Raw genomic sequence first — 22,089 nt, forward strand, 5'->3', positions numbered from 1 at the left:
CAGGCACGGTTTGGGCGTCTAACGTCAGTCAGTCAGCTGACAGAGGGGTCTGAAGGTAAGAGCGGTCGACATCTTGATTCGGACTCGGAGGACAAGACAGTGAGTCTATACCATTGAAATACTCGAGACATTTATAGATTTCAAATTGATGCTGTAAGTTGTCATTTACGGGATTTTTTTTATGTCATTATAGTAGCCTGATGAGTGTCAGGCCGATGATACTAGCAATGTCGGCAATGCAGTAATTTTTGACCGCGAGTCGTGACAACGGCGAATACCACTGCTAACCGGGAATAACCAGACTAGCTAGCCTAGCCGCTAGCTACATATCTGTGTATCTAGCAGATTATCTTATTTGACATATAACTCTTGTTGATCGGGCATTTTGGACGTTCTCCTTTTACCTCAAATGTAAATTGGAAGGTGGCTTGACAGCTAGGCTATCAGCTAACATACGTAAACCATTAAATGTAGTAATCATTTTTTGTGTTGCTGTAGATATATAGTACAGTACCCGGTCAGTGGTTAGTAGCACATAGTAGCTAGCACTAGCTGATCTATATGGCTTTGCATTACGAGCTAGCCACTACTACACCCTTGCCAGGAGAGGCAGACATCTTGAGCTAGCCTGCTAGAAACCAATGTAGAAACCCTGCGACTGTGACATTCAGCCGAACCGATTAAATGTTTAAATAGTTGTTTTGCAGTCTGCATCATTACGTTTTGTAACATCCGATTGAAGTATTTTCTTCTTAGGCTAAGATTAGCTGCTAGCTTGTAGCTAATGACGTTATGACTGTTTCCCGGCATCACTTAGTGTCTGATACTATCAATAATCCTAAATTAAGACATTTTACAGAAATGTAAATGAGTAATTTTGCCCTTTCTTTCTGTAGTAGATCTATAACTATCCTAACCAACTATCAGCTATCCGATTGATGTTCAAACAAATGTTCTAAATAGGTAATGGGTTTGGCTGGTTTTGCAGCCTGATTTGTCACAGTTGGATTTGGTCTAAATTAAACTAAGCATGTTTTCTTTTTCTTGGTCTAGTATTTGTCAGTCAATAAGGAGTGATTTTCACAGGTCAGCCTCCAGTACTACTAATAAATTGCATTAGAGCCTCACAATCTGAGTGTAGAGCTCCTGTGTACAGAGAAGCTCTCTCGTGTGATTTACGTCGAGCAGATATCTGGACAAGAATACATGAAGCAGTGGTTGTTGCTGTCTTATGTCTTTAAAAGATTGTATCCTTTCCCACACAGGCACACATCATGGGCTGTTATGAATAAAAGGTTGCCATCATGATTGGAGGACTATTCATCTACAACCACAAGGGGGAGGTGTTGATCTCTCGCGTCTACCGGGATGACATAGGGTGAGTAGTTTTCTGAGGAATTAATGATGTCCATGGGAGTTTTGGAGAGTGGTGAAGCTGGTATTTAAGGATAGGAACAGTAGAGAGGAAGCACATCAACAACCAACTAGTTAGGGAGTCATGACTCCCTAATTTGGATTGTGGATCTGCATGGCTGTGTTTGTTCATCATGATTGTCAGTTCTTGGGAGCACATTCCTCCTCCTTCTCCTTCCTCCATGTAATTGTGATGTTCGTACAACTTGAAACGCGAAGCCTGACGTGCTTGGCAAAGATGAGAGCCGGCCTATAGCCAGCCGAGCCTCTGAGCAAGGTACCATTCAGCTCTACCGTTGCTAAGAAACGAAGTCCAGCACTAGGCGACTAGCCCAAGGTCTGCGTTCTCATTCACGGGATCTGTCATTTCAGCCAGCACTGTGGCCTTAGCATGACCTCTTAGCATATCACATCATCTTCCATCTTCTCTATATCATGCCTCTCCTGTAGTTCTGCTGTAGACCTTTGCTTTACCCTGCCTGATGTGTCCTCCCAATTATCTAATGAATGGGTTCTGTGTTAGGCTGTGTTGACTCTGGTTCATGTCTATTGTGTGTGGTGTGTTTGGCTCTAACCATCTGTCTTGATGTTATTCCCAACTCCACCTCTTCCTGTGCTTTTCCTGTTTTATCTTTTATGTGTCTCTCCACCCATTTTGCTGGTGTCATTTGTCTTCATATTCATCTTGCCCTTGGCTACTTTAGGAATAGGTAAGATATGCTTGGCAAGTGACAACATTCTGAATGCTCCCCCATGCCAGCATGCCAGTTCCAGTTTTCTACGCTCCCTGACCATAATTTGAATTCAATAACTCGTATACAGTACGAACCAGGCTACAGGCAACTGCCTGAAAATCCTGTAATCCCTATCTGGAAGATCTTTTGAGACTGAGACATTATTATTGTGCAACAGAACACACATTTGAAGCAGTACTACAGACAAATTGTGCTTGGAAATGTTTTCAGAAGTGTCGTGGGTGGAGTATGAAAGCCTTAACCTCAGTTCTTTTGTCCAAAGAGCATGTTACTTTGTCCTTCATTTGAATCCAAATGTAGTAAACCCCTGTGTTATTTCTATTGACATAGGCCCACAGTAATGTTTGGTGCTCTCCCCATGGAGAGTCTTCCCATTCTTCTTGTAAACTACTCTGAAGTCTGACATGTCTACCTGTCCCCCCCCCCCCCCCTGTTTTATTAATAGACGCAATGCGGTGGACGCGTTCCGCGTGAACGTGATCCACGCCCGGCAGCAGGTGCGCTCCCCGGTCAACAACATCGCCCGCACCTCCTTCTTCCATGTCAAGCGCTCCAACATCTGGCTGGCGGCCGTCACCAAGCAGAACGTCAACGCAGCCATGGTGTTCGAGTTCCTCTACAAGATGTGCGACGTCATGGCCGCCTACTTTGGCAAGATCAGCGAGGAGAACATCAAGAACAATTTTGTGCTGATCTATGAGCTGCTGGACGGTAAACACTGCCTGCTACTACACTCACACACTCACACACACACACCCACACACACACACACACACACACACAATAGGGAAAGAGAAATGCATTTAGGATTTGCTTAGTGTTTTCCAAGGAAGCGTGTGTGGAAGGCTTTGATAATAGGGTGACTTGACTGAATCCAGTCTCTTAAATGGATGTTAGTGTGTGCTTAATTACAGCATCTTATTGAGTGTGTGTGGGGGTGTTTAATTATGGGATATCGTAGACATTGCTGTTTACATACCACCACTGCAGAATTCCAAGTCCCAGTAGCGATTCCTTCTAAAATGGCCCGTAGTCAGCATTTCTGCTGTGCTGTTGTTTTTTTAGGTTTTGATTTTTATAACATTTAGATGGGAAAATCGAAACCTAAAGAAAATATAGCGCAGGCAGTTGTTGTCGTGTGCCGATGTGCTGCTGATATATGAAGACCTTTCCAACTTCCACTGACATGTTTTGTGCGTCCCATGACTATCATATTTGTTGGGGCCATTCACAAGTGAGGTTAGTATAAAGATGACCAACCCCCAATTGGTAAGCTTGCAGCCAGACCTGTGGTTAGCCGGACAGTCCTCCTGGTTCTTGGTCTCACGGTCACCTTCCTCTGTAGAGATCCTGGACTTTGGATACCCCCAAAACTCGGAGACCGGCGCCCTGAAGACCTTCATCACCCAGCAGGGGATCAAGAGCCAGGTGGGTGAGATGAGTGGGAAGCCAGGCACAGTCTAGTTCTGACGGTCATGTCCTTCCTGAAGCTGTCTGTGGACCCCTAGACGTGGGGCTTTATTAGAGAAGGATGACACGGGTGGAAGGGAAGTGTAATGTCTCGTCTTTCTTTTCTCACCTCCATTTCAACACGGACCATGTTTCTCTGTGAATTCGGGATATTCTGTTCTCCAGCACCATGTGAGTACTCCTCATTAGGACGTGTTAAAATTAGGCGTTCATGTATAATCTGTACTGACATCCGTCTCTCCTTCTTTTCTCCCTCCTTGGCTTTCCACTGTATCCTCCTCCATCCTTCCATCCACCTCTCCTAACAGACCAAGGAGGAGCAGTCCCAGATCACCAGTCAGGTGACAGGACAGATTGGTTGGCGTCGGGAGGGCATCAAGTACCGCCGCAATGAGCTATTCCTCGACGTGCTGGAGAGCGTCAATCTGCTGATGTCTCCTCAAGGTAAAAATAAAAAAAAATAAAACACGCAACAAAACACCTGTCTTCAACCACTCTCAAAAACAGTCTTACAGCCCGCTCATAAGTCGCAAACAAAGAGTCTTCCTGTCCTGGTGTTGACCCTTGACTGTCTCCACCTCCCAGGCCAGGTCCTGAGTGCCCATGTTTCTGGGAGAGTGGTGATGAAGAGCTACCTGAGCGGGATGCCCGAGTGCAAGTTTGGCATGAACGACAAGATCGTCATTGACAAGCAGGGCAAGGGCGGGGCCACCGACGAGGCAGCCAAGAGGTGAGATTGCGACGGGACTCAAGACAAGTGCCCACAATCACATGGCTCTTATGTCAAAGTACTTTTTTTCTTCCAAAGTTGTCCTTGACTTCGTGCTGTCGAAGACGAGCCCTCTTCAAAGGGGGCAATCTGTTATGAAATCAGTCGCTCTGGGTAAATGTTTTGATTTGAACAGTACAATGCAGAAGATCCCAAAGCACAGCAGGTGACAGGTAGGAGGAATAAGAGAGAGTCGCATAATGTAGAAACCTAAGATTAGATAAAGCTGTGCATTGCTTCTTTGAGGTACAAAGTTGGACAGTTGAGTGTTGGCTGCATCAAATCATAAAGTTCTGTTATGGACCTCCAAAGATGTTTTTTCATTAGTAGTAGCTGACAACTTGATAAAAAAAAAGAAAAAAAACATGCTTTGAAGTGAAAGCATGCATTGGGTCATTCTGCAACTAATTCACATGGCTTGTTTTATGACACTACCGTATATGGTGCTTATGTAAAGTGCTTTAAGTTATGTTCTTTTTTTAAGTGTTTGTGTTTCCCCCCCTCTTGATTCGTGTTTAATTTTCTCCCTTCTCTGTGCTGGACCTCAGTGAGTTAGGGGGCAGGTAGCGTACCTCTCTCACTTGGTCAGACTGCTCCTCATTCTCAGTCTGCATCTGCTGTTTGTCCTCCCCCCCCCCCCCCCACCCCGAGTCTCCAATACTAGCCACAGGGCATGCAAGTCAAACAACCAGACAAGCTGTATGGTGTGACTTTGACTTGCATGACTCAGTATGTTTGCGTGTTGTCAGGGTGACCTGAATCTGAGTTGGCTATGTGCATTGGCTTGATGGGACATTGACTCAGTCATGGTTATTTAGTTTATTGTCCCCAGTCACCCGTACGGTGTTGTCAGTGTGTGTTTGATAAGAACTCCATTCATCCCATCACTGTTTGTTTCTGTCTCCAGGGTTTGTTTGTCTACTTTGGTGACAGACACTAGACCATTGCGGTTCTGTGTGTAGCAGACTCCATAATGCCCATGTCAGTGTGTGTTGTTGTCACAGCGTTCACTGATGTCAGCTCTGTAGCATTTACTAACATGTAGTGGGGGTCTGGAACCACTTGGACCGTAGATTGTAGTCGGTCATCACTTCCCTTTTTCACATAGTCAACTTTTATTTTCCCACTTCCTCTTTTCAACCTCCAATAATCCCTCTCTCTCTCTCGTCCTTTTATTCCCCTCTCCCACCAGTGGGAAGCAATCCATAGCCATTGATGACTGCACATTCCACCAGTGTGTGCGCCTCAGCAAGTTTGACTCGGAGCGCAGTATCAGCTTCATCCCGCCGGACGGAGACTACGAGCTCATGAGGTCACACTCCTTTTTGTGTGTGTGTGTGTGTGTGAGAGATTGCCTGTCGATTTGTTGTTCTCCTGAGGGAGTTAACTGCGTTCTTCTCTTCTAAGCAGGTACCGCACCACCAAGGACATCATCTTGCCCTTCCGTGTTATTCCTCTGGTGAGGGAGGTTGGCCGCACCAAGCTGGAGGTCAAGGTGGTCATCAAGTCCAACTTCAAGCCCTCTCTCCTGGCACAGAAGATTGAGGTATGGCAGCCCATTTTCCCTTTAAGGCGTACAACTTCTCATGTGATCTGTGTGATGAAACAGGACAGTATATAGAAGGGATTTTTGTTTGACAACATTTTTATCATACACCCTCCCCCTTCAGGTCCGCATTCCCACCCCTCTCAACACCAGCGGGGTCCAGGTGATCTGCATGAAGGGCAAGGCTAAGTACAAAGCTAGCGAAAACGCCATTGTCTGGAAGTGAGTTTTCATCATAGCTGAAAGAACCAATACAGAAGCCAGTGTTTAATTTCCTGTTTGCTAGTGGTTCTGTCAACTTTGTGTACAAAAGCAGTGTATGAAACATGCTTTGTAAATAGTGATTTCAAGTCGTACTTGTGGTGTCTGTGCTCTGACTGCTGGTTCTGTCCGACTGGTTATTTGTGCAGGATCAAGCGCATGGCAGGGATGAAGGAGTCTCAGATCAGCGCTGAGATCGAGCTGCTGCCCACCAACGACAAGAAGAAGTGGGCGCGCCCCCCCATCTCCATGAACTTTGAGGTGAACTCTCTTGACAAACTCGATGACCTCGACAGCCAGGCCACGATCAAGTAGCTTCAAACATGTTTAACCCTCTGCAGTATAGATCTTAACCTCTCAACCCCCCCCTCTCAAAGGTCCCCTTCGCTCCCTCCGGCCTGAAGGTTCGCTACCTGAAGGTGTTCGAGCCCAAGCTGAACTACAGCGACCATGACGTCATCAAATGGGTGCGTTACATCGGGCGCAGTGGGATATATGAGACCCGCTGCTAACGGCCCTCACTCTCCAGGGAGCATCAGGAAGACTGGAACAAGGGAGGAGTCGGGTTGTGAAACCGTTTAAAACTCCTCCTCTTTTTCCCCATCTTTTATGTGTGCCGGCTTAAAGCTTGGATAAAACGGGAGGGGGGTGGGGGTGTATTTTAGAGGAATAAGTGAACATGCTGATGTAGATGTGGACAGGAACATCCGCTTCTGTTTTCCTCGAGATGTGGTTTACATTTCGGCTGTTGCTCGACCATCCTATGTATTCCCCATGACTGTGTCCTCTGTCATCCATGTGATCAGCTGAACTAGGACCCCTTGATGCTGGTGTAGGACTAGACGTTCTTTGTTTCCTGTAGCATTTAGCTAGCACCATCCTAATGCCAGTCCCACGCCTAGCCCCCTCATCTCCACTGGTGTAATCACTATTTAGTCTAGAGAGTACTGTTTAAGAAGGAGGCATTGCAGGTGTAACACTATTTCCCATACATTTTATACCGTTTTTTTAACATCCCTACTCACCCTGGTGTATTAGTTATGGAATTGTCAGTTTTTGTAGGTAGTGCTTTGTCCATCCATACGTTTTGCCACCCATTCTATTATTGCACTCAGTCATCCTTTTCCCCTCGTCCAGTAGATGTTCATTTCATTATTGTATTTTCTCTACCCATGCAGATTATAATGAAATGTTTTTGCTGTGGTATCTGTTGGTTTGTTTTGTGTCAGTGCTGCAGATAATTTTCTGTGTGACCAAAATTGCAAGTATGAGAAACAAAACACAAAAGATTTTAAAAAGCAGGATCTGTCTCAATATATAAACACATTTCTACGTTATTTGAGCTTGGTGGAACTAGTCCCATGTTTCTTGCTGTCGGTGTCTGTAGAAGTCTGTTGAACTGACCTGTGTGTGTGCGTGTGTGTTGCTGTTCAGCCACAGTTTGCAAAACATCTCTCAGGAGTCTGGAATGTGTATTTTTTTCATGCCCCTTACTTGGGCAAACGAGCAACTCCATACACTATGCTCTGATACCCCAAGCCTAGCTTACTAACCTATCCTTAGATCCGTTTACTGAAGTATTTATGGCACAAGTGTTGTGAGTATGTTACTAAAGACGAGGAGTGTACAAAATGTCACTTGAATTCGGTTTTGTACCTGACTTTTCTTGTCTGCAGTTGAAACATTCCACCTCTGTCTTCATAACTAATGCATTCCTCTTGACCTCTTTAGCTGTCAAATCATGACTTTTGTGCATCAGATCATCTGGGCATTGAGATTATCATTACATGTAGTTGTCTATACCTGTTATTATTTGATATCCCTGCATTGTAATATAATATTCAATACTAATAACCTGTCAACTGGAATGAGGTTTCCAAAACCAGTATCTCACCAGAAAAGGCCCCACTATTCCTGCCAAACCCTGGGAGATGGACAGGTCGGAGGTCCTTAGGTTCACTCCTCTTCAGCTACAGTACAATGTGTTTGATCCCCATTTAACTTTGTGACTGTAAATGTAATCCTAATAAAAAGGTGTAACCAATTATTATTGAGGATGTATTTTTTCCTTGCATGTGATGAAATATGTCTTGACAGCATAAATTGTTGAATGAGCGTTAACCCAGTGGTTGTCAAACTTGACTACCAAGGAAGATCAGGACACAAATATATTTCTCATGAAAGAAACATACACTTCACAATCACATTTAAGGGGCCAGCCAAATGGGACTAACTTATTTTATAATAAAAAGGAATTATGTATATATATATTTTTTTATCATGATTAATCTAAAGTACTTTGACTTGGATCTAGACATACAGCTACATACACTGCAATGTATTTTTATATATGTTTCTGTGTAATTCAGGATATCCTGTCCTTAGCAGGTAACCTAAGCACATGTCTAAGGGGTGTCCCTCAATGGCTCACCAATGAAGTGTGGATACCATCTACTCACAAAGTACTGTTGCTGTGGCCTGGGTTCGAGTCCAGCCTGCGCCCCCCTACACACAGACACACACAGTCTTTCCCTTACATTTCCTGCATTAAACAAGAAATATTCTAAGAATATATATTTTTTAAGAATGTGGCTAAAACTATGGAAGTATTGTTCACATAATTTGTGTGACCTAAACGTACAGTGTGTATAATTCTGGGAATTCTTGAATGGCATCTAGTGTTTGGAATGAATTGTTGGAGAAAAAGACAAAAAAATAGCTATCTTCTTTGTGATGAAAGGAAAACAAAGTTGGGGTACAAAGTGGCCGTTTAAGAAATAACGTTGCGAGTGTTAACGTCGACAGACAGATGAATGGATAGATGAGTAATTAAATTCTCATCTCTCAGGGACCCATGAAAGAAGATCTCCTGTCAGACTTTTTTTTGCTTTCCCCCCTTCCGCCTTCCTTTGCTATTTTCCTTCTGCGCCTTCCCATGGAGAGTGACACGGCAGGGTCACGGAGGCTGAGTTCCGCAGTCACCTGGAATGCAGCCAGAGCCTTGGACCGGAGCCAGATCCAGTGAGGGGTGGGACTTAATGAGCCTGCCATTCAGGTGCCCTTAACCAGAACTCTCATGTCAACATGCAGTTTACTGTATAGACGTATTCACCCATGTACCAACATCTACTGCGTGCTATGATTGTTGAGGAGACTTAAAATTCATCCTAATTATTTCTGTCTGTCTTCAAAAGACAAAGATGAAGTAGGCTGGCGATATTTCACTAGGAGAAACAGAAGCAACAAAACCACATTTGTAGATTTGAGATCCCTGAATCGATTATTTAATGCACTATTACACAACACCAAAATGACCTGCTGTATGCATTTAAGTCTCCAGGGGTTCTCTATTGAAAACCACAGGCTGTCTTGGGGCCTTCCTGAGGTCAGCTTGAGTGATTGGGTTAGTGGGCAACTGTGGAACAGTTGGCCCAGTAGAGTAGGCCCATTGCCAAACTGTTTCATTGCCAACATTTAAATCTGGACAATGGATTTAAAAATTTTAACACTTAATATGCAGAATTTGCTGACTTTCAAATGATTGTTCATGCATTTTCTCAAGGTGACTAGGTTTGTGCAGTGATGCAACCACTCAATGAGCCAATGCGGTCAACTGAAACCTTTCTATGCCATCCCGTTAGAGAAGGGAAACTACAATCATGTTCTCAGTCATTGCAAGATGGAGTCCCAATGTGTGAATCGACTGGTAAAAGTTACAACCCATCACGGTGGCCTATTTGTCTTTTATGAAATGTATCAATTATGTCAGGGTCTAATAGTACAATAACCAAAGATACTAAAGAACCTGAATTAAATACATAGACCTAATCAAATGGGCATCTGGCCTAGTATTTAACTGTAGCCGGTGTTAATCGGTTAAACTCACTCCTCAGGTATGTAACAGGCCACCCGCGCCAGCAAATAGCTAGCTTTTTGTTGGCGTAGCTGGTAGTGGTCGCGCTTGGGATGTCAGAGGTGGCGGGTTCAATCCCAGTGAGGGGTGAACATCGGCCGAGTGTACCTCTGATGGAGCAAGGCCACGTCTGTTACATAACTATTTGGGTTGAATAAGGTTATATTCTTGTCTTGCAAGCATTGGCGTTGGCAAGCTGCCACCCCAACAAAAAAGACTTGCCACCCCAATCTCGCTATGCTAAAATATATTATTAGTACATTATAGTAGGCCTGCATTTTATTCAATCATTAAAATAATATTATTGTTATCATTAGAGCTACAACGCTTATTAATGGTGGTAATTCTTTCCCGCGCCTGCTCCATCCACACCACAAATACCTCCTGCCACCTCTTTGCCACCCCAGGTGAAAATGTCTACATCCGCCCCTGCTTGCACGAATCATTCTTTGAAATCCCAATGCGATCCCAATTTGACTGACATACATCCTTAATGGTTCTTGATGGAATTTGCCAACAGGAAATAGAGTGTTTTAACAGATGGTGGACCAAGACGATGTTCAGAAAAATGCGCATCTGGAACCAAGTATCTGTGACAACATCGTCCGACGTACCCACCTGCAGAATCAGTGGCTGGCACTGGGCGCCACAGGCGTCAACAGGTGAAAAAAACATAGGCCCTACTCCCCGGCTGCAGACTTCAAAAATAGAATTATGTCAATATACACCATAAATACATGCTCTTTCCTTCATTTGCGTGTAGTCCAATATTCGTTGGTACAGAGACAGATTTAAGAAAATACCTATAGCCTATGAATGAGTTCCCTAATGGTAAAGATATTTTCTAGACTATATGGCTCATAAGTCTTTGACCCCATTCCCACCATCTAGTCTATACGACAAATGTGCGCAGTTTGAGACCATGTGAGAATTGAAGAGCGGAGGTACGGCAAATTGTTGTTTTAAAACTGGGCGGTACTGTCTCTGCCCTACCATTCGACTGACGTGCCCAGATCGTGGCTTCGACACCTGATCCCCTCAAAGCACAAGGATTCTGCCAAAGTTTAAAGAACGAGATTGAGATGCAGGACTGTTGGATTTAGGCAAAAGTGGATGGCAATAACAGTAATAATTCTGGAGAAAAAGTACGTCGAGAATAGAGGATGACAGATTTATGAAAGGAGAGCTGACTTGGAGCTCCAGTTTTGTCCAAACTATATATATATTTTTAACAAGGTTACAGTTTGGATTCTTGAACGCAATGCATGATCGCCCCGGGAACAAAATATTGTCCAGCATAACCCATGCATAATGCCAAAGATTTTTAATACAAGAAATCAAGTTTTGCATCACCTTTGCATCTGCTCTGAAGTCTGAACTGTGAAATTAAAAGGACTCTAAGTAGCCTACGGAGTAACCGAAATGAAGTTAAAAGACTTAACACCCGGTTTCCAGAGGCGAGGGACTAGTTTAAGACTTCTACTATTGGTGTTCATTACCACTGTGATAGATTGGGTCGGCGGGATCCCGACGTGGAGGATAGAGGTATGTGTATTACTATAGCCAAATAAAATAGCATATAAGTGAAAATGTCATAACCACATAAACGTGTCCATTGCTTGTTGTCGGCTTTTGCAAAAAATCGTCTAGAAAGCTGTGGAGTAGCGGCTCTCACATGTGTGTGACAGATATTTGCAGCACAGAGGCAGATCGAGAGAGAATGTCAAAGGGGGTCAGGATGAGAACAGGGAGTTGTGTTGCATATGTAAAGAATCACCCTACTATGCAACGTAGTTTTTCTTCAAATCGATGATATGCCAACAATATAGTGGGTATTGGTTGCTAGAATAGAAAGGATTGAATTGTGGCATGGATTTTCTTAAATCTGGTGTTCAATGACGTCAACATCGGGTGCTTTTTTTCTTCCGTTCTCTTCACATTCTCATAGGGAGCAGATGTGATCTCTCAAAAGCCACTTATAGAGACCTTCACGTCTGTGCATCCTCTGTCAGGAGGGACAATGAGCCGGTCCAAACGCTATGCCATCAACCCTTTAGGCCACAAATGGGAGCACTTTAACATCACCTACAAGTAAGAGAATTAAAGAGTGGAGAGGGAACTTTGGCATCGATTCTGTTGTCATTCAGGAGTCTACAACAGTTGTGTGAATGCCAGGGATGCAAGAATGGTTGCCGAGTGCTTCCAGTGATATTGATGAAAGACATGAACGTGCTGATGGTGTGTATTTTCACAAAGCTAAGTTTGGATGGTGTTTGACTGGGTAAACACGTTTTTCTTTGTTCTTTAAGCTCCATCGTCTGTCATGTCCTGTGTATTTGTCAGAATCACCAAGTTCCCCAACACCCTGAACAAAGATGACACCCGTAAAGCAATCAGCATTGCATTCACCAAGTGGAGTGATGTGTCCCCTCTCTCTTTCAATGAAATCACAAACCCCAACAAGAGCGCTGACATCATTATTGGTAAGAAAGAACATCAGTAACAAAATCTAGGAAAGGGGGTTTCTGTCTTTTAAAGTCTGATGTTCCTTTTATGAAACATGCATGTGTGTGTGTGTGTGTTTGTCAGGCTTCTACACCTTTAACCACACAGACTGCTGGTGGTCTCCACTGCACCCATGCTTCGATGGACTGAATGGGGAGCTTGCCCATGCCTTCCTGCCACCCCGAGGAGAGATCCACTTTGACAACCACGAGTTCTGGATTCTGGGAAAGTCCCGCTTCAGCTGGAAACAAGGTGCAGTCCATCATGTCTGCAGAGGCTCTGCGTCCAGTCCCAATGAGTAGCTGATGAAGAGGATCCAGATGGCGAGGATGACAAAAAAGAATAGAAGGCTAACAGAGCCATCAACAGAGAATTTCATGTTGAAATATTGTACATGCCCTTCATACGTATTCACCTCCATAACCCCTGTAGTTGTTCATTTGTTTCCTTTTCTTGTATTCATCCTATTTGATTCCCCCCCCAGGTGTGTGGTTGAATGACCTGGTCCAGGTTGCAGCACATGAGATCGGCCATGCTCTTGGTTTGTGGCACTCCCGTGATCCCCAGGCCCTGATGCACCCCAACGCCACCTATACTGGCCAGAGGAACATTGCCCAGGATGACATCTGGGGTATCCAGCGGCTTTATGGTAACTCTGACAAACTATAATGTAGCAGGCTGGCTCGATAAGTCTTGTATAAAATGGAATTCAGTTTAAGCACTATCCATACATGTCTTTGTGCTCTGCCCAATGTGCATGTGCTGTGTTTCAGGATGCATGGACAAGAGGCGTGTGTGTGACCCATGGGCTCGTCTTGGCTTCTGTGAGAGGAGGAAAAGCTTCATGAAGAAACACTGTCCTCAACGTTGCGATCTCTGCTATGGTTAGGCTGACAATTGTTCTGTAAATCTAGGTCTGATGGTGTGTTTAACGAAACCAAAAACTATTCTTATGATTGTTTATCTTTCCATGTCACGTGGGAAATTGGTTGTGCATTTGCAAGAGGCATTGCCTGACAATGTTTGCAAAATGTATAACTATTTAAAACTATGTGCTATGTAGCCAATGTTTTGAGTTTAGCCAATCACCTCTTTGGCGGATAGCCTTGTTTTAGCTGTGGCTCGAGATACCGCAGACGGCGGCCTGTGTTCAGAAGGGTTTTATTACTTTTATTACTTGTATTATTGTTTTTATTGATTTTATGTAAAGCACTTTGACCTGCAATTCTTGTATGAAATGTGTTACATAAAGTCTTATTATTATTTTGTCCTCAGATAACCAGCCCCTTATTGGTGGAATGTAAGCCTGTGGGAGGCTGGGGCTGGGGTTTAATGGTTGTGGTATGTCACTCTCTTCCTACAGAACCCCTGGAGGCAGTTACCACACCAACTACACCTCCAGCCAATGTCAAGATCAAGATGGTTCCTCGTGGAAAGGTTGTGGGCTTTCGCTGTGGAACAAAGAATCCTCGATCACCTCCCAAAGTCAGGTGAGTGTTTAAAACTAAGGGACCCATTTCTGAGTTTAAGAAACTATTATTCAAGGTTTCTTAGTCCTTTTTAGTTTATTTGATTTAAAAGTATGCCTATAGAATATATTTTATTGATTTACTGTTTCCATCTTCTCTTTTCTGGGCCGATCTTGCTCCAGCTGGTACAAAGATGGAGAGCAACTACTCACTTCCATCCCTGGTTACATCATCATGAAAGACCGTGATCTCCGCATCGTAGCCAATGAGTTCAACGAGGGCATTTACACCTGTCGAGTCCATCGCAGTGGCAACATTGTTTCAGCCAACTCTTGGGCCATCCGTTTAAAACCAGAGCAGTCTTCCAACACTTGAGTTATGTGACAGTAACAGGATGAAGGAGGGGAAAAACTGAGTTGTGTTGCTGTAAATTGTAAATTGAGTAAAGTGATGATGAACCAACATACATGCCAACTGGGACTTTTCTCAAAGTTTCAACCTGTCTGCTGAAAGCACACATCCTGTCCACTATGGACCTCACAGAAATGTTGTGAAATTGGAATGGAGAGTGGATTGGATACCGGATTAACCTCATTCTCTTGGCATCACACCAAAGGGCTAATGTTATACACCCTTTAAATTGTCTAATGTAATCCCCATTTATGTTTTTGTTATGACACATCTCATTGTATAAGCCAACTGGTTTTAAATATTTCATTAAGTAACGTGTGAGTAAAGAAAGAAAAAATGTGGTATTTCCAGGTCTTTTGTTAGTCATGAGTAAATAATTGTTAGTACAATTTATGAAGATTGAAATAATTGAAGACATAATGCAGCTAACCTTCTGTATATTTTATTACAAAGTTTTATACCATGTTAGTTTGTTTTGTATGGATTTGAGAAAAATTAGCAAATATTCTCCAAGGTTATTTGGTGGTAGGAAGAACTGTACATTTTCACGTGTTTGCAACGCAATACAAAATTAAGCCTTTGAGTGCTATTCAAGTATTTTTACTTCAAACTGAAGCACATTTTTCCTCATCTTGTTCCAAGAGATGAAAGATAAACTCTCTGAACAGATCATACAATATATCAAATAACTGTTATACCCAGGGAACTATTAAAACAAAAAAACACAATAGTTGCATAAAGAGTGCCATTATTCTTTGGAGGTGGCCAGTAGATGCATACACTTTATTGAAACTGACAGACAAAACATCAAAAATAAACCACAGGCACAAAAAATGCCTGGAACTGGAAGCATAATTCAGTATTTACTACAATAACTTAAAGCTTTCCATTGTGTGAACAGATCCTCAATGTTGACAATCTATAATATCATGGGTTAAATTGGAGGTTAACATGTGCATTTTAAACAGAGACACATGGTCACTTTATACTGCAAACATTTATTTGGGCACTGGAGAATCCTCTAACAAGCTGTCTGGGACAATTAGTAACACAATGCAGCTGTGAGCTAAGGTGGTGCATAATAATCTAACACTGTTCTATGGCTTACCCTGTTACCTGATCAAGCAAAGTTGAAAGTTTCACATATTTCAACAAATTGTAGAACTGAAAATAAATTAAAACAGATTCTTTGAATAAGACAAATCACATTGCAATCAGGTGATCAAACAACTACAAACCTAACTAAAAAGGTCCTAACGAAATCCTTTTGGTCATAGTTTCTATCTTGAGGAAGTACTGGAGAAAAGAGAGAATGTAGACTTATGGGGGAGAAGTAGCCGATGAAATCTTTTAGACTGCTCACTGATAAACTAAGTTTGTGTCTCCTGCCTGAGAGCAGAGGCATTCCATTGCTGCATGTAGGGGGATGTGCCCCCCCCCGCCCCTCCTTGTCTAGCCCAACTAATAAAAAAAATGTGTTGGAGGGAAGTCTTTGTTTGGGGATAAAGAAGCAGACAGCCGTTATGAGGCTGGGTTGGTTTTACACAGCCAAACATTCTGGAGGCACGGAGCTGTATGGTCTCCTAAGCTGGAGAGCATGCATGCGTCTTAGAATGTCAGCTACTTTTTATATATTATATCTTCAGTCAAAATATTTTGTGTTTTTAAACAGTTATAACGCCCCAGTCCAGTTCACAGAATGATAAAACATTATAAACTTGAACAAATTCTCTATGAAATTTCAGGTGGTCAACAACATAATTTTGAAATGGGTCAACCAAAGTTGACAGTGAATGCCACATTGACATGGAATAAAATACGATTAAAGTCTCAGTACATGTCAAGACTTGACCGAAACAGAGATAAAGGGAGGAAAGGAGGGTTTAGGAATGTCTTCTAATCGCCATTGTCATCTTCATCCTCGCTGATGCTGTATGATGCGTGGTGATTTGGTGGCGAGGACGGAGGGGAGGTCTTGGAGAAGAAAGGCAGTCGGAAGGTAGGCGAAGGGGATCGCTCGCGTGTCGGGCTGCTGTTGGGGCTCTGTTTGGGACTGATGGCCTGCAGCATCCGCCCCTTACCCTCCTTCAGCATGTGTTTCTAAAGGGAGCAAGAACAAACCAAAAAAAGTGACAAAGCCAGGAGAATCATTAGTTACCTCATTGACATATTCCTAGCAATAAAGGAACTTCACCAATCTAGGTGTAGCTTTAGAGTTTGAGAGAAACAAGGGTCTACTTCCTGTTATCTACTTCCAAAAAATAGGCTCATGAACAACCCTCTAAAACTTGCAAGATGCTCACCAGTGCCCCTTCTGGACCGAACATCTGCAGGAAGTTGCCAATAAACTCCCGGGATTTCTCCTCCCACTTCTGAATCAGGTCAATGCTCTTCTCTTCCACTTTCTGCACAAATTCTTTGGAGCGCTCCTCCACATCTCGAACCTTCTTCTTCACCTTGTCCACCCTCTCTTGAAGATGGTACTTCTTCTCCTGCCGAATATTGTGTTAATACTGTATTTATACCACAAGTTCAGCTGTTATTATGCATATCTAAAGGATTGTCTTCTATACAAAATGGTGAAAGAACTCACATTGATGAAGCTAACATTGAGCTCTTTGGCAGTGTAGCCTCTCTGCAGGTTTCGGCGCACGTAAACGTCATAATCACGAACTATGCGTGTGATTAAATCGGATGTGGAGATACCCTCTGTACGTTGTGTGGGTGCAAACATGCCTGGAAGAAAGGGGAGATGTCAGATGTCCATTCAGCACTTCTAATATAACCCACATAATAAGCTACTGGATCACATCTACCGGCTGCCTTTATGTGCTGGTACACATCATCACTCCCGGCTGAGGAGTAGGGAATATCATCATGAGCAACAAAGTCAATCTGTAAGAGGAAAAAAGGGCATAATATTACAAGTAATAAAGTTAGTAATAAAAGTTCTAAATTGAGTTACACATGCAAACTAGGCTGTATCGGGCAGCTGCATCCCTGTTAGCTTAGACGTGCACTGTTCCAACTCACCCGATGCTCAGCTAGGAATTCGGGTGTAAGCGTCCACGGTGCGTTACGCACAATTTCATCGACATAGCGACAGTGACTGACTGCATCATAGCGTTCGTCTTCGTTCATTACTGTAAAACCCTTCAGGTTGTGTGTGAGATCATCACTGCACACTGAGAGTGAGAGTGAGAGTGAGAGAGAGAAGCAGCAGACCTAATGGCTTGTCACAAACACACAAACAATAGAGTTAACTACCAAATGTAAGATGTGATGTCATAGCAAAATGTTGTTGATCTTGTGAAACAGACTGTTCCTTGGCATTAGCCACTGTAAAACTGCCAGAAGTGTCACTGGTCCTTGGTTGTCTGCTACACACAAAATAATCTCCAAAATGTATCAATGTAAAATGTAAACAATGCATACAAGGCTACACAAACAATGTAAGTCTAACCTCCAACGATGAGGTGGGTATTAGGAAAGAGTCCCTTGGCTTGCATTAACGCTCGAGCATGACCTGAGTGGAACATGTCAAAGATCCCATCTGCATACACCCGTACTGGACGATCTTCTAACAGGGACAACAAGGGACAGCAACGTGTGAACAAGAGAAAGGGAGACAGGCGGCTTTAGCACAGTTTTTGTGTAGAAGAAAAGCTGAAACAGAGACTTACGCGGAGTGCCTTGGCGTGCCTCGTCCATGCTAACGCGCTTGTAAGGTGTGGTGGCAGGCTCAAGTTGGTCAGCAAACGGGGCAGGATCTGTCAGACCCTGAAAAACACAAATGCACACTATAAGATGGTAAATATATTGTTATTTTATCTTCATCTATTACTCTTTATGTGTCTCTTATCTCCATCAGCATTGCACTCACCACAGTGCGCGAGACCTTGACAGGTGGCTCCCCCTCCCCTTTCTCTCCACAGTACCCATCCCTCCTTCTTTTTCGGTTGGGTAGCCGATTCGAGCTGTGAGACTCCATTGAAGCACTTCGAAGAAAATATATAACTACTTAATTAAATGTAGGTCTATTTGAGCTTATAATAATTCTGATCTGAAGACTCAGGATTTGTTACAATGGTATCACTATTGGTGTGTTGGACTTGAACTCCTACGTTGGAGATATCACTTTTGAGAGAACAATGTTTTGCTATTTTGTATTATCTAGTAATAAATGTGCACAGCAAGCTACACCGATAACAACTGGCGTTAGGAATCAGTCACTAACCAATTAAAATCATTGAAGTTGTAAGCTACTGACTGTAGCCTATATGTATATCTACATTAGTTAGCATCTACTGTAGCCAGCCAGCTACGTTATAAACTACGTCGCCCGCTAGCTTGTAGTGAATGGAAATCAGGAGAGATCACGTAGTTATCAAACTATTGCATTGATAAATTAGCTAACTTTCTAGCAAGTAGGCTACCGTTACGCTAGCATTGACACTGGCAGGTACTAGCGGCAGGTACCTGCGGTTGGTTGTTGCTAGCTAGCTAACTTGACTAGCTAAAAACGAGTATAGCTACCTGGGTGTTGGTTACTTGTAAGTGCACTATACGTTAGCTAATTGCTTGAAGCTTGTATAGTACTCTTTTGATTGATAGCGTTTCCATCAAAGTCAGCAGGGCTGTAATCCTTAGATTTGGTTGATTTATTCTGACAAAGACGCCATATAGCAGGGAGTTGACAGGTTGTTTTTACTCTGGTCTGTAGAGCTAACAAACTCAAAGTCTGACAAATGGGCGTTCTAGATCCAACTAATACAGGGCTAGGAGCTTTGAGGTTGGATACATTCATATTAGAATTTGTAATTTTATCTAAAGAACTCAGGTTGCATCTTGAAATATATACAATGTATCATAATGTAAATCAACCAGGTTTTACTTGTATCTCGGAGATCTAATTACAAGTCTGATTCACCGTCCTCTAACAACATTGGATCTAGAAACGATATGGAGCAGTCCAAATAAGGACCTATGCTGCCACCCAGTGCCAGTGGGTCAAACCAGTTTTGTAAAACATTAAGAAAGCTGGATATTTCTCAAACCCTCCAAATACAACGTAAACTTTTTAAAATGTCCGTTTTTCTTTTATTGTTATTAATATATATATATTGAAGGACAGAAATATTTGATTTCACAGGTGTATGCCACACATAGTGCAGCAAGACATTGCATTACCTTCAAATCTTCTGATTCAAAAGATTCCTTCTGTTGTCCAAATTGAAATACAGACAAGGCATGCATTCACTATTATATCAAGGCTCTATAACTCTAGATATTTGCTTTTTACAGCCATGCATATAGTTTTGGGTTAGGGAATGAAAAAAGTATGGGTCCTTTGTTTTGGAATATAGACCTTAAATTTGATGTTGGCACATCAATGGACAACAATTGCCATTGCACACATACATATCTCCATACAATATCACCATAGGCATCTTATGAAGATTCTACAATAAAAAAACACATTCTTGATCACTTCAAAGGTCCTAATATCTTCAGGTCAATCATGATGTTCATTTATGGAATGCATATGGTATTAACAACATGGCTGTCTCTCATTTACAGAAGGTGCATATTTATCCAGTTTTGGTAGTGCCAAAGAAAAGGAAGACGGGGAATGGACAGATGATGGCTGTTTCTCCTTTATCTTGTGAGGGACAATAAAGCCCTGCATGTGTAGTTGGAATTTGGACAATGGTTGTCGTCTTGACTTTACATGCCCATACGGATGCTTTGAATGATCTGGAAAATGGCTGAAACAAACACAGAGCAAGTAATGTGAGTGTGAGCAGTGTGATTCCACGAACACCAGATCACTAAAGGTCAAAAACAGGAGGGTAAATCAATTCAAGTCTTTTCCACTTTGCACCAGGTACAAGCAATATTTGGTGTCTCAGAATAATTAATTCGATGGGAATCATGAATAAATACACAATCTTTTGAGGGGAAAATATATACTGTCTTGATACAGAGGGGGCAAAGATCAAACTTTTGTGAATGGCAAACAAAGTGGATTGCAGGGAACTTTGTCCTTCGACAGCACATAGATAGTAGGATGTCCCGGCATATCGCTACAATTAGGCTACATGATGTAGCCTGTCAATAAAATATTTATTCTCTAAACAATTAGTATGACTTTGGCGATACAGATACACGATGCAGAAGAAAGGCGAATCATAGGCTATATAGATGTTATGAGTAGATGTACCTGATCCGCAGACAACAAAAATGAACAAGGCAAGAAGCCATGGTCCCACTGCCACTTTGTCGTCCCCAGCATTTCTCTGCAGAAAGATGTACATGAATAAAAAAATAAAAAAATAACTCTGAAGAACAAAAAAAATCTGCCTCTGGAAGATTACACAGCTTTTTATTTTTATGAAATCTAAAAAGTTAGAGTTAGAATCGGCCTATATCTTGACAGTTATAGGCTATAGTTGTGGCGTCTCTTTCAATGAATAGCCTAATCGATAATACAATGGGGATGCAAACTTACCGATGACTTGGCGACATTACCTCTCTGTGTAATGTTTTTGCTGTGCTTCTCGTTTGCCATTCGTATTTTCTGTTTTGCTACCATGTTTTCAGCTTGTATAGCTATCGCAGATGAAGATCTCTCGGTGCTCCTTGTGTCTTGCAACTAGTTAGTAGTGACTGTCTATTTTTCCTAACTTGTCTACGTACACATTAATTAGACCCCACCCACAAATGATTCCGTGGTCGTGTCACAAACAGGGACGTCCAAAAAAATAATATATATTTTAACTCAACTCATTTCCACAATGAATCGTATTTGTACACGGAACATTGCTCATACCGCAGATTATGGTGCACAACATTAAACAAATTCTGTGTATATTTTATGATGATGTGGCACTGACTCGCCCTTATAGATTTTACGTATTTCCGTCGGGCGGATGGTTTATCCGGTGTGGTGCCAAAAGAAAATTTAAATTGAATATGAGCCACATACTCAACACAGCTTTGTAATGACGCTCGAAGCTACACTGTTTCACAGAACAATCCCGACTCAATCTAATCAAATTTTTATCGGTGGCTATTGCCTCTGTAATAAGTGAAATTAACAGCAAAAAGTAGTGTAGTGTATTATGTCAAGTTAAATCTTTATATAGAGTTCTGATATTTAATAGCACATATATTATGTTTTTTATTTTTTTTTATTGTAGAATTTGTAAGGCAATTTATCAGCATGCTCCCAGAAGAGGGCAGTATTGAAACAGTACTTCTACGATAGTCCATAACTTCTTGCTAAGCATATGCCCATTGATGAACTCAGCGAACCGAACAACTTTAAAATTCTAATATTACAACCCTATTCAATAATAATGACTGTTTAAATGATGAAAGCACAGCGTTGATGAGAGACTGCATGTTTCCCTCAACCTCACATCTGATGGCACAACACCTGCTCTCCTCACAACACTGCGTTTCCCTTACACTTACGCCTGAACAATCCCTCCCCTAAACGAGTTTGTATTTTAGTAAAGAATATCAAAACAGTATCTTACATCAACAGAGCGGACTACATCAACACTTCCCAA

At 42.4% G+C, this 22,089-nt stretch overlaps 4 protein-coding genes across 4 annotated transcripts; 2 read left to right on the forward strand and 2 right to left on the reverse strand.

Annotated features, from left to right (window-relative positions):
- Positions 1-53: 53 nt before the first annotated feature.
- Positions 54-8,264, forward strand: ap2m1b (adaptor related protein complex 2 subunit mu 1b). Its single transcript, XM_067246288.1, has 12 exons — positions 54-153; positions 1,266-1,378; positions 2,614-2,879; positions 3,514-3,596; positions 3,804-3,809; positions 3,947-4,082; positions 4,224-4,368; positions 5,600-5,719; positions 5,818-5,953; positions 6,078-6,175; positions 6,364-6,475; positions 6,592-8,264. The coding sequence occupies exons 2-12, from the start codon at positions 1,305-1,307 to the stop codon at positions 6,724-6,726; spliced, it is 1,311 nt and encodes a 436-aa protein (XP_067102389.1). The 5' UTR covers positions 54-153; positions 1,266-1,304; the 3' UTR covers positions 6,727-8,264.
- A 3,285-nt stretch (positions 8,265-11,549) lies between these two features.
- mmp23bb (matrix metallopeptidase 23bb) lies at positions 11,550-14,856 on the forward strand. Its single transcript, XM_067246816.1, has 8 exons — positions 11,550-11,672; positions 12,076-12,218; positions 12,471-12,610; positions 12,717-12,884; positions 13,117-13,281; positions 13,406-13,516; positions 13,996-14,122; positions 14,284-14,856. Exons 1-8 carry the CDS (start codon positions 11,550-11,552, stop codon positions 14,474-14,476), a joined length of 1,170 nt encoding a protein of 389 aa, XP_067102917.1. The 3' UTR covers positions 14,477-14,856.
- A 70-nt stretch (positions 14,857-14,926) lies between these two features.
- Positions 14,927-19,240, reverse strand: pcyt1ab (phosphate cytidylyltransferase 1A, choline b). The gene is made up of 9 exons (XM_067246817.1): positions 19,049-19,240; positions 18,396-18,510; positions 18,196-18,292; positions 17,976-18,092; positions 17,546-17,697; positions 17,329-17,407; positions 17,106-17,248; positions 16,816-17,004; positions 14,927-16,612 (listed from the first exon to the last, which is right to left on the reverse strand). The coding sequence occupies exons 2-9, from the start codon at positions 18,501-18,503 to the stop codon at positions 16,409-16,411; spliced, it is 1,089 nt and encodes a 362-aa protein (XP_067102918.1). The 5' UTR covers positions 18,504-18,510; positions 19,049-19,240; the 3' UTR covers positions 14,927-16,408.
- A 660-nt stretch (positions 19,241-19,900) lies between these two features.
- LOC136951742 (stress-associated endoplasmic reticulum protein 1) lies at positions 19,901-21,209 on the reverse strand. The gene is made up of 3 exons (XM_067246334.1): positions 21,024-21,209; positions 20,736-20,811; positions 19,901-20,280 (listed from the first exon to the last, which is right to left on the reverse strand). The coding sequence occupies exons 1-3, from the start codon at positions 21,105-21,107 to the stop codon at positions 20,240-20,242; spliced, it is 201 nt and encodes a 66-aa protein (XP_067102435.1). The 5' UTR covers positions 21,108-21,209; the 3' UTR covers positions 19,901-20,239.
- Between the last annotated feature and the right edge of the window lie 880 nt (positions 21,210-22,089).

This window comes from Osmerus mordax, chromosome 11 (genome assembly GCF_038355195.1).
Source record: "Osmerus mordax isolate fOsmMor3 chromosome 11, fOsmMor3.pri, whole genome shotgun sequence".
Classification (NCBI taxonomy): Eukaryota; Metazoa; Chordata; class Actinopteri; order Osmeriformes; family Osmeridae; genus Osmerus; species Osmerus mordax.

What these genes read in the sequence shown, in the direction of transcription:
- mmp23bb (XM_067246816.1), top strand. Translation starts at nt 11,550, where the DNA reads ATGAAGTTAAAAGACTTAACACCCGGTTTCCAGAGGCGAGGGACTAGT. An exon ending in GGGTATCCAGCGGCTTTATG is followed by an intron (nt 13,282 to 13,405) that starts GTAACTCTGACA and finishes GCTGTGTTTCAG; the next exon opens with GATGCATGGACAAGAGGCGT. An exon ending in CGATCACCTCCCAAAGTCAG is followed by an intron (nt 14,123 to 14,283) that starts GTGAGTGTTTAA and finishes ATCTTGCTCCAG; the next exon opens with CTGGTACAAAGATGGAGAGC.
- ap2m1b (XM_067246288.1), top strand. Translation starts at nt 1,305, where the DNA reads ATGATTGGAGGACTATTCATCTACAACCACAAGGGGGAGGTGTTGATC. An exon ending in GGAGACTACGAGCTCATGAG is followed by an intron (nt 5,720 to 5,817) that starts GTCACACTCCTT and finishes TCTTCTAAGCAG; the next exon opens with GTACCGCACCACCAAGGACA. An exon ending in CCATCTCCATGAACTTTGAG is followed by an intron (nt 6,476 to 6,591) that starts GTGAACTCTCTT and finishes CCCCTCTCAAAG; the next exon opens with GTCCCCTTCGCTCCCTCCGG.
- LOC136951742 (XM_067246334.1), bottom strand. Translation starts at nt 21,107, where the DNA reads ATGGTAGCAAAACAGAAAATACGAATGGCAAACGAGAAGCACAGCAAA. An exon ending in GTAATGTCGCCAAGTCATCG is followed by an intron (nt 20,812 to 21,023) that starts GTAAGTTTGCAT and finishes ATCTTTCTGCAG; the next exon opens with AGAAATGCTGGGGACGACAA. An exon ending in TTTTGTTGTCTGCGGATCAG is followed by an intron (nt 20,281 to 20,735) that starts GTACATCTACTC and finishes TGTTTGTTTCAG; the next exon opens with CCATTTTCCAGATCATTCAA.
- pcyt1ab (XM_067246817.1), bottom strand. Translation starts at nt 18,503, where the DNA reads ATGGAGTCTCACAGCTCGAATCGGCTACCCAACCGAAAAAGAAGGAGG. An exon ending in TCAAGGTCTCGCGCACTGTG is followed by an intron (nt 18,293 to 18,395) that starts GTGAGTGCAATG and finishes TGTGTTTTTCAG; the next exon opens with GGTCTGACAGATCCTGCCCC. An exon ending in TACCCACCTCATCGTTGGAG is followed by an intron (nt 17,698 to 17,975) that starts GTTAGACTTACA and finishes TCTCACTCTCAG; the next exon opens with TGTGCAGTGATGATCTCACA.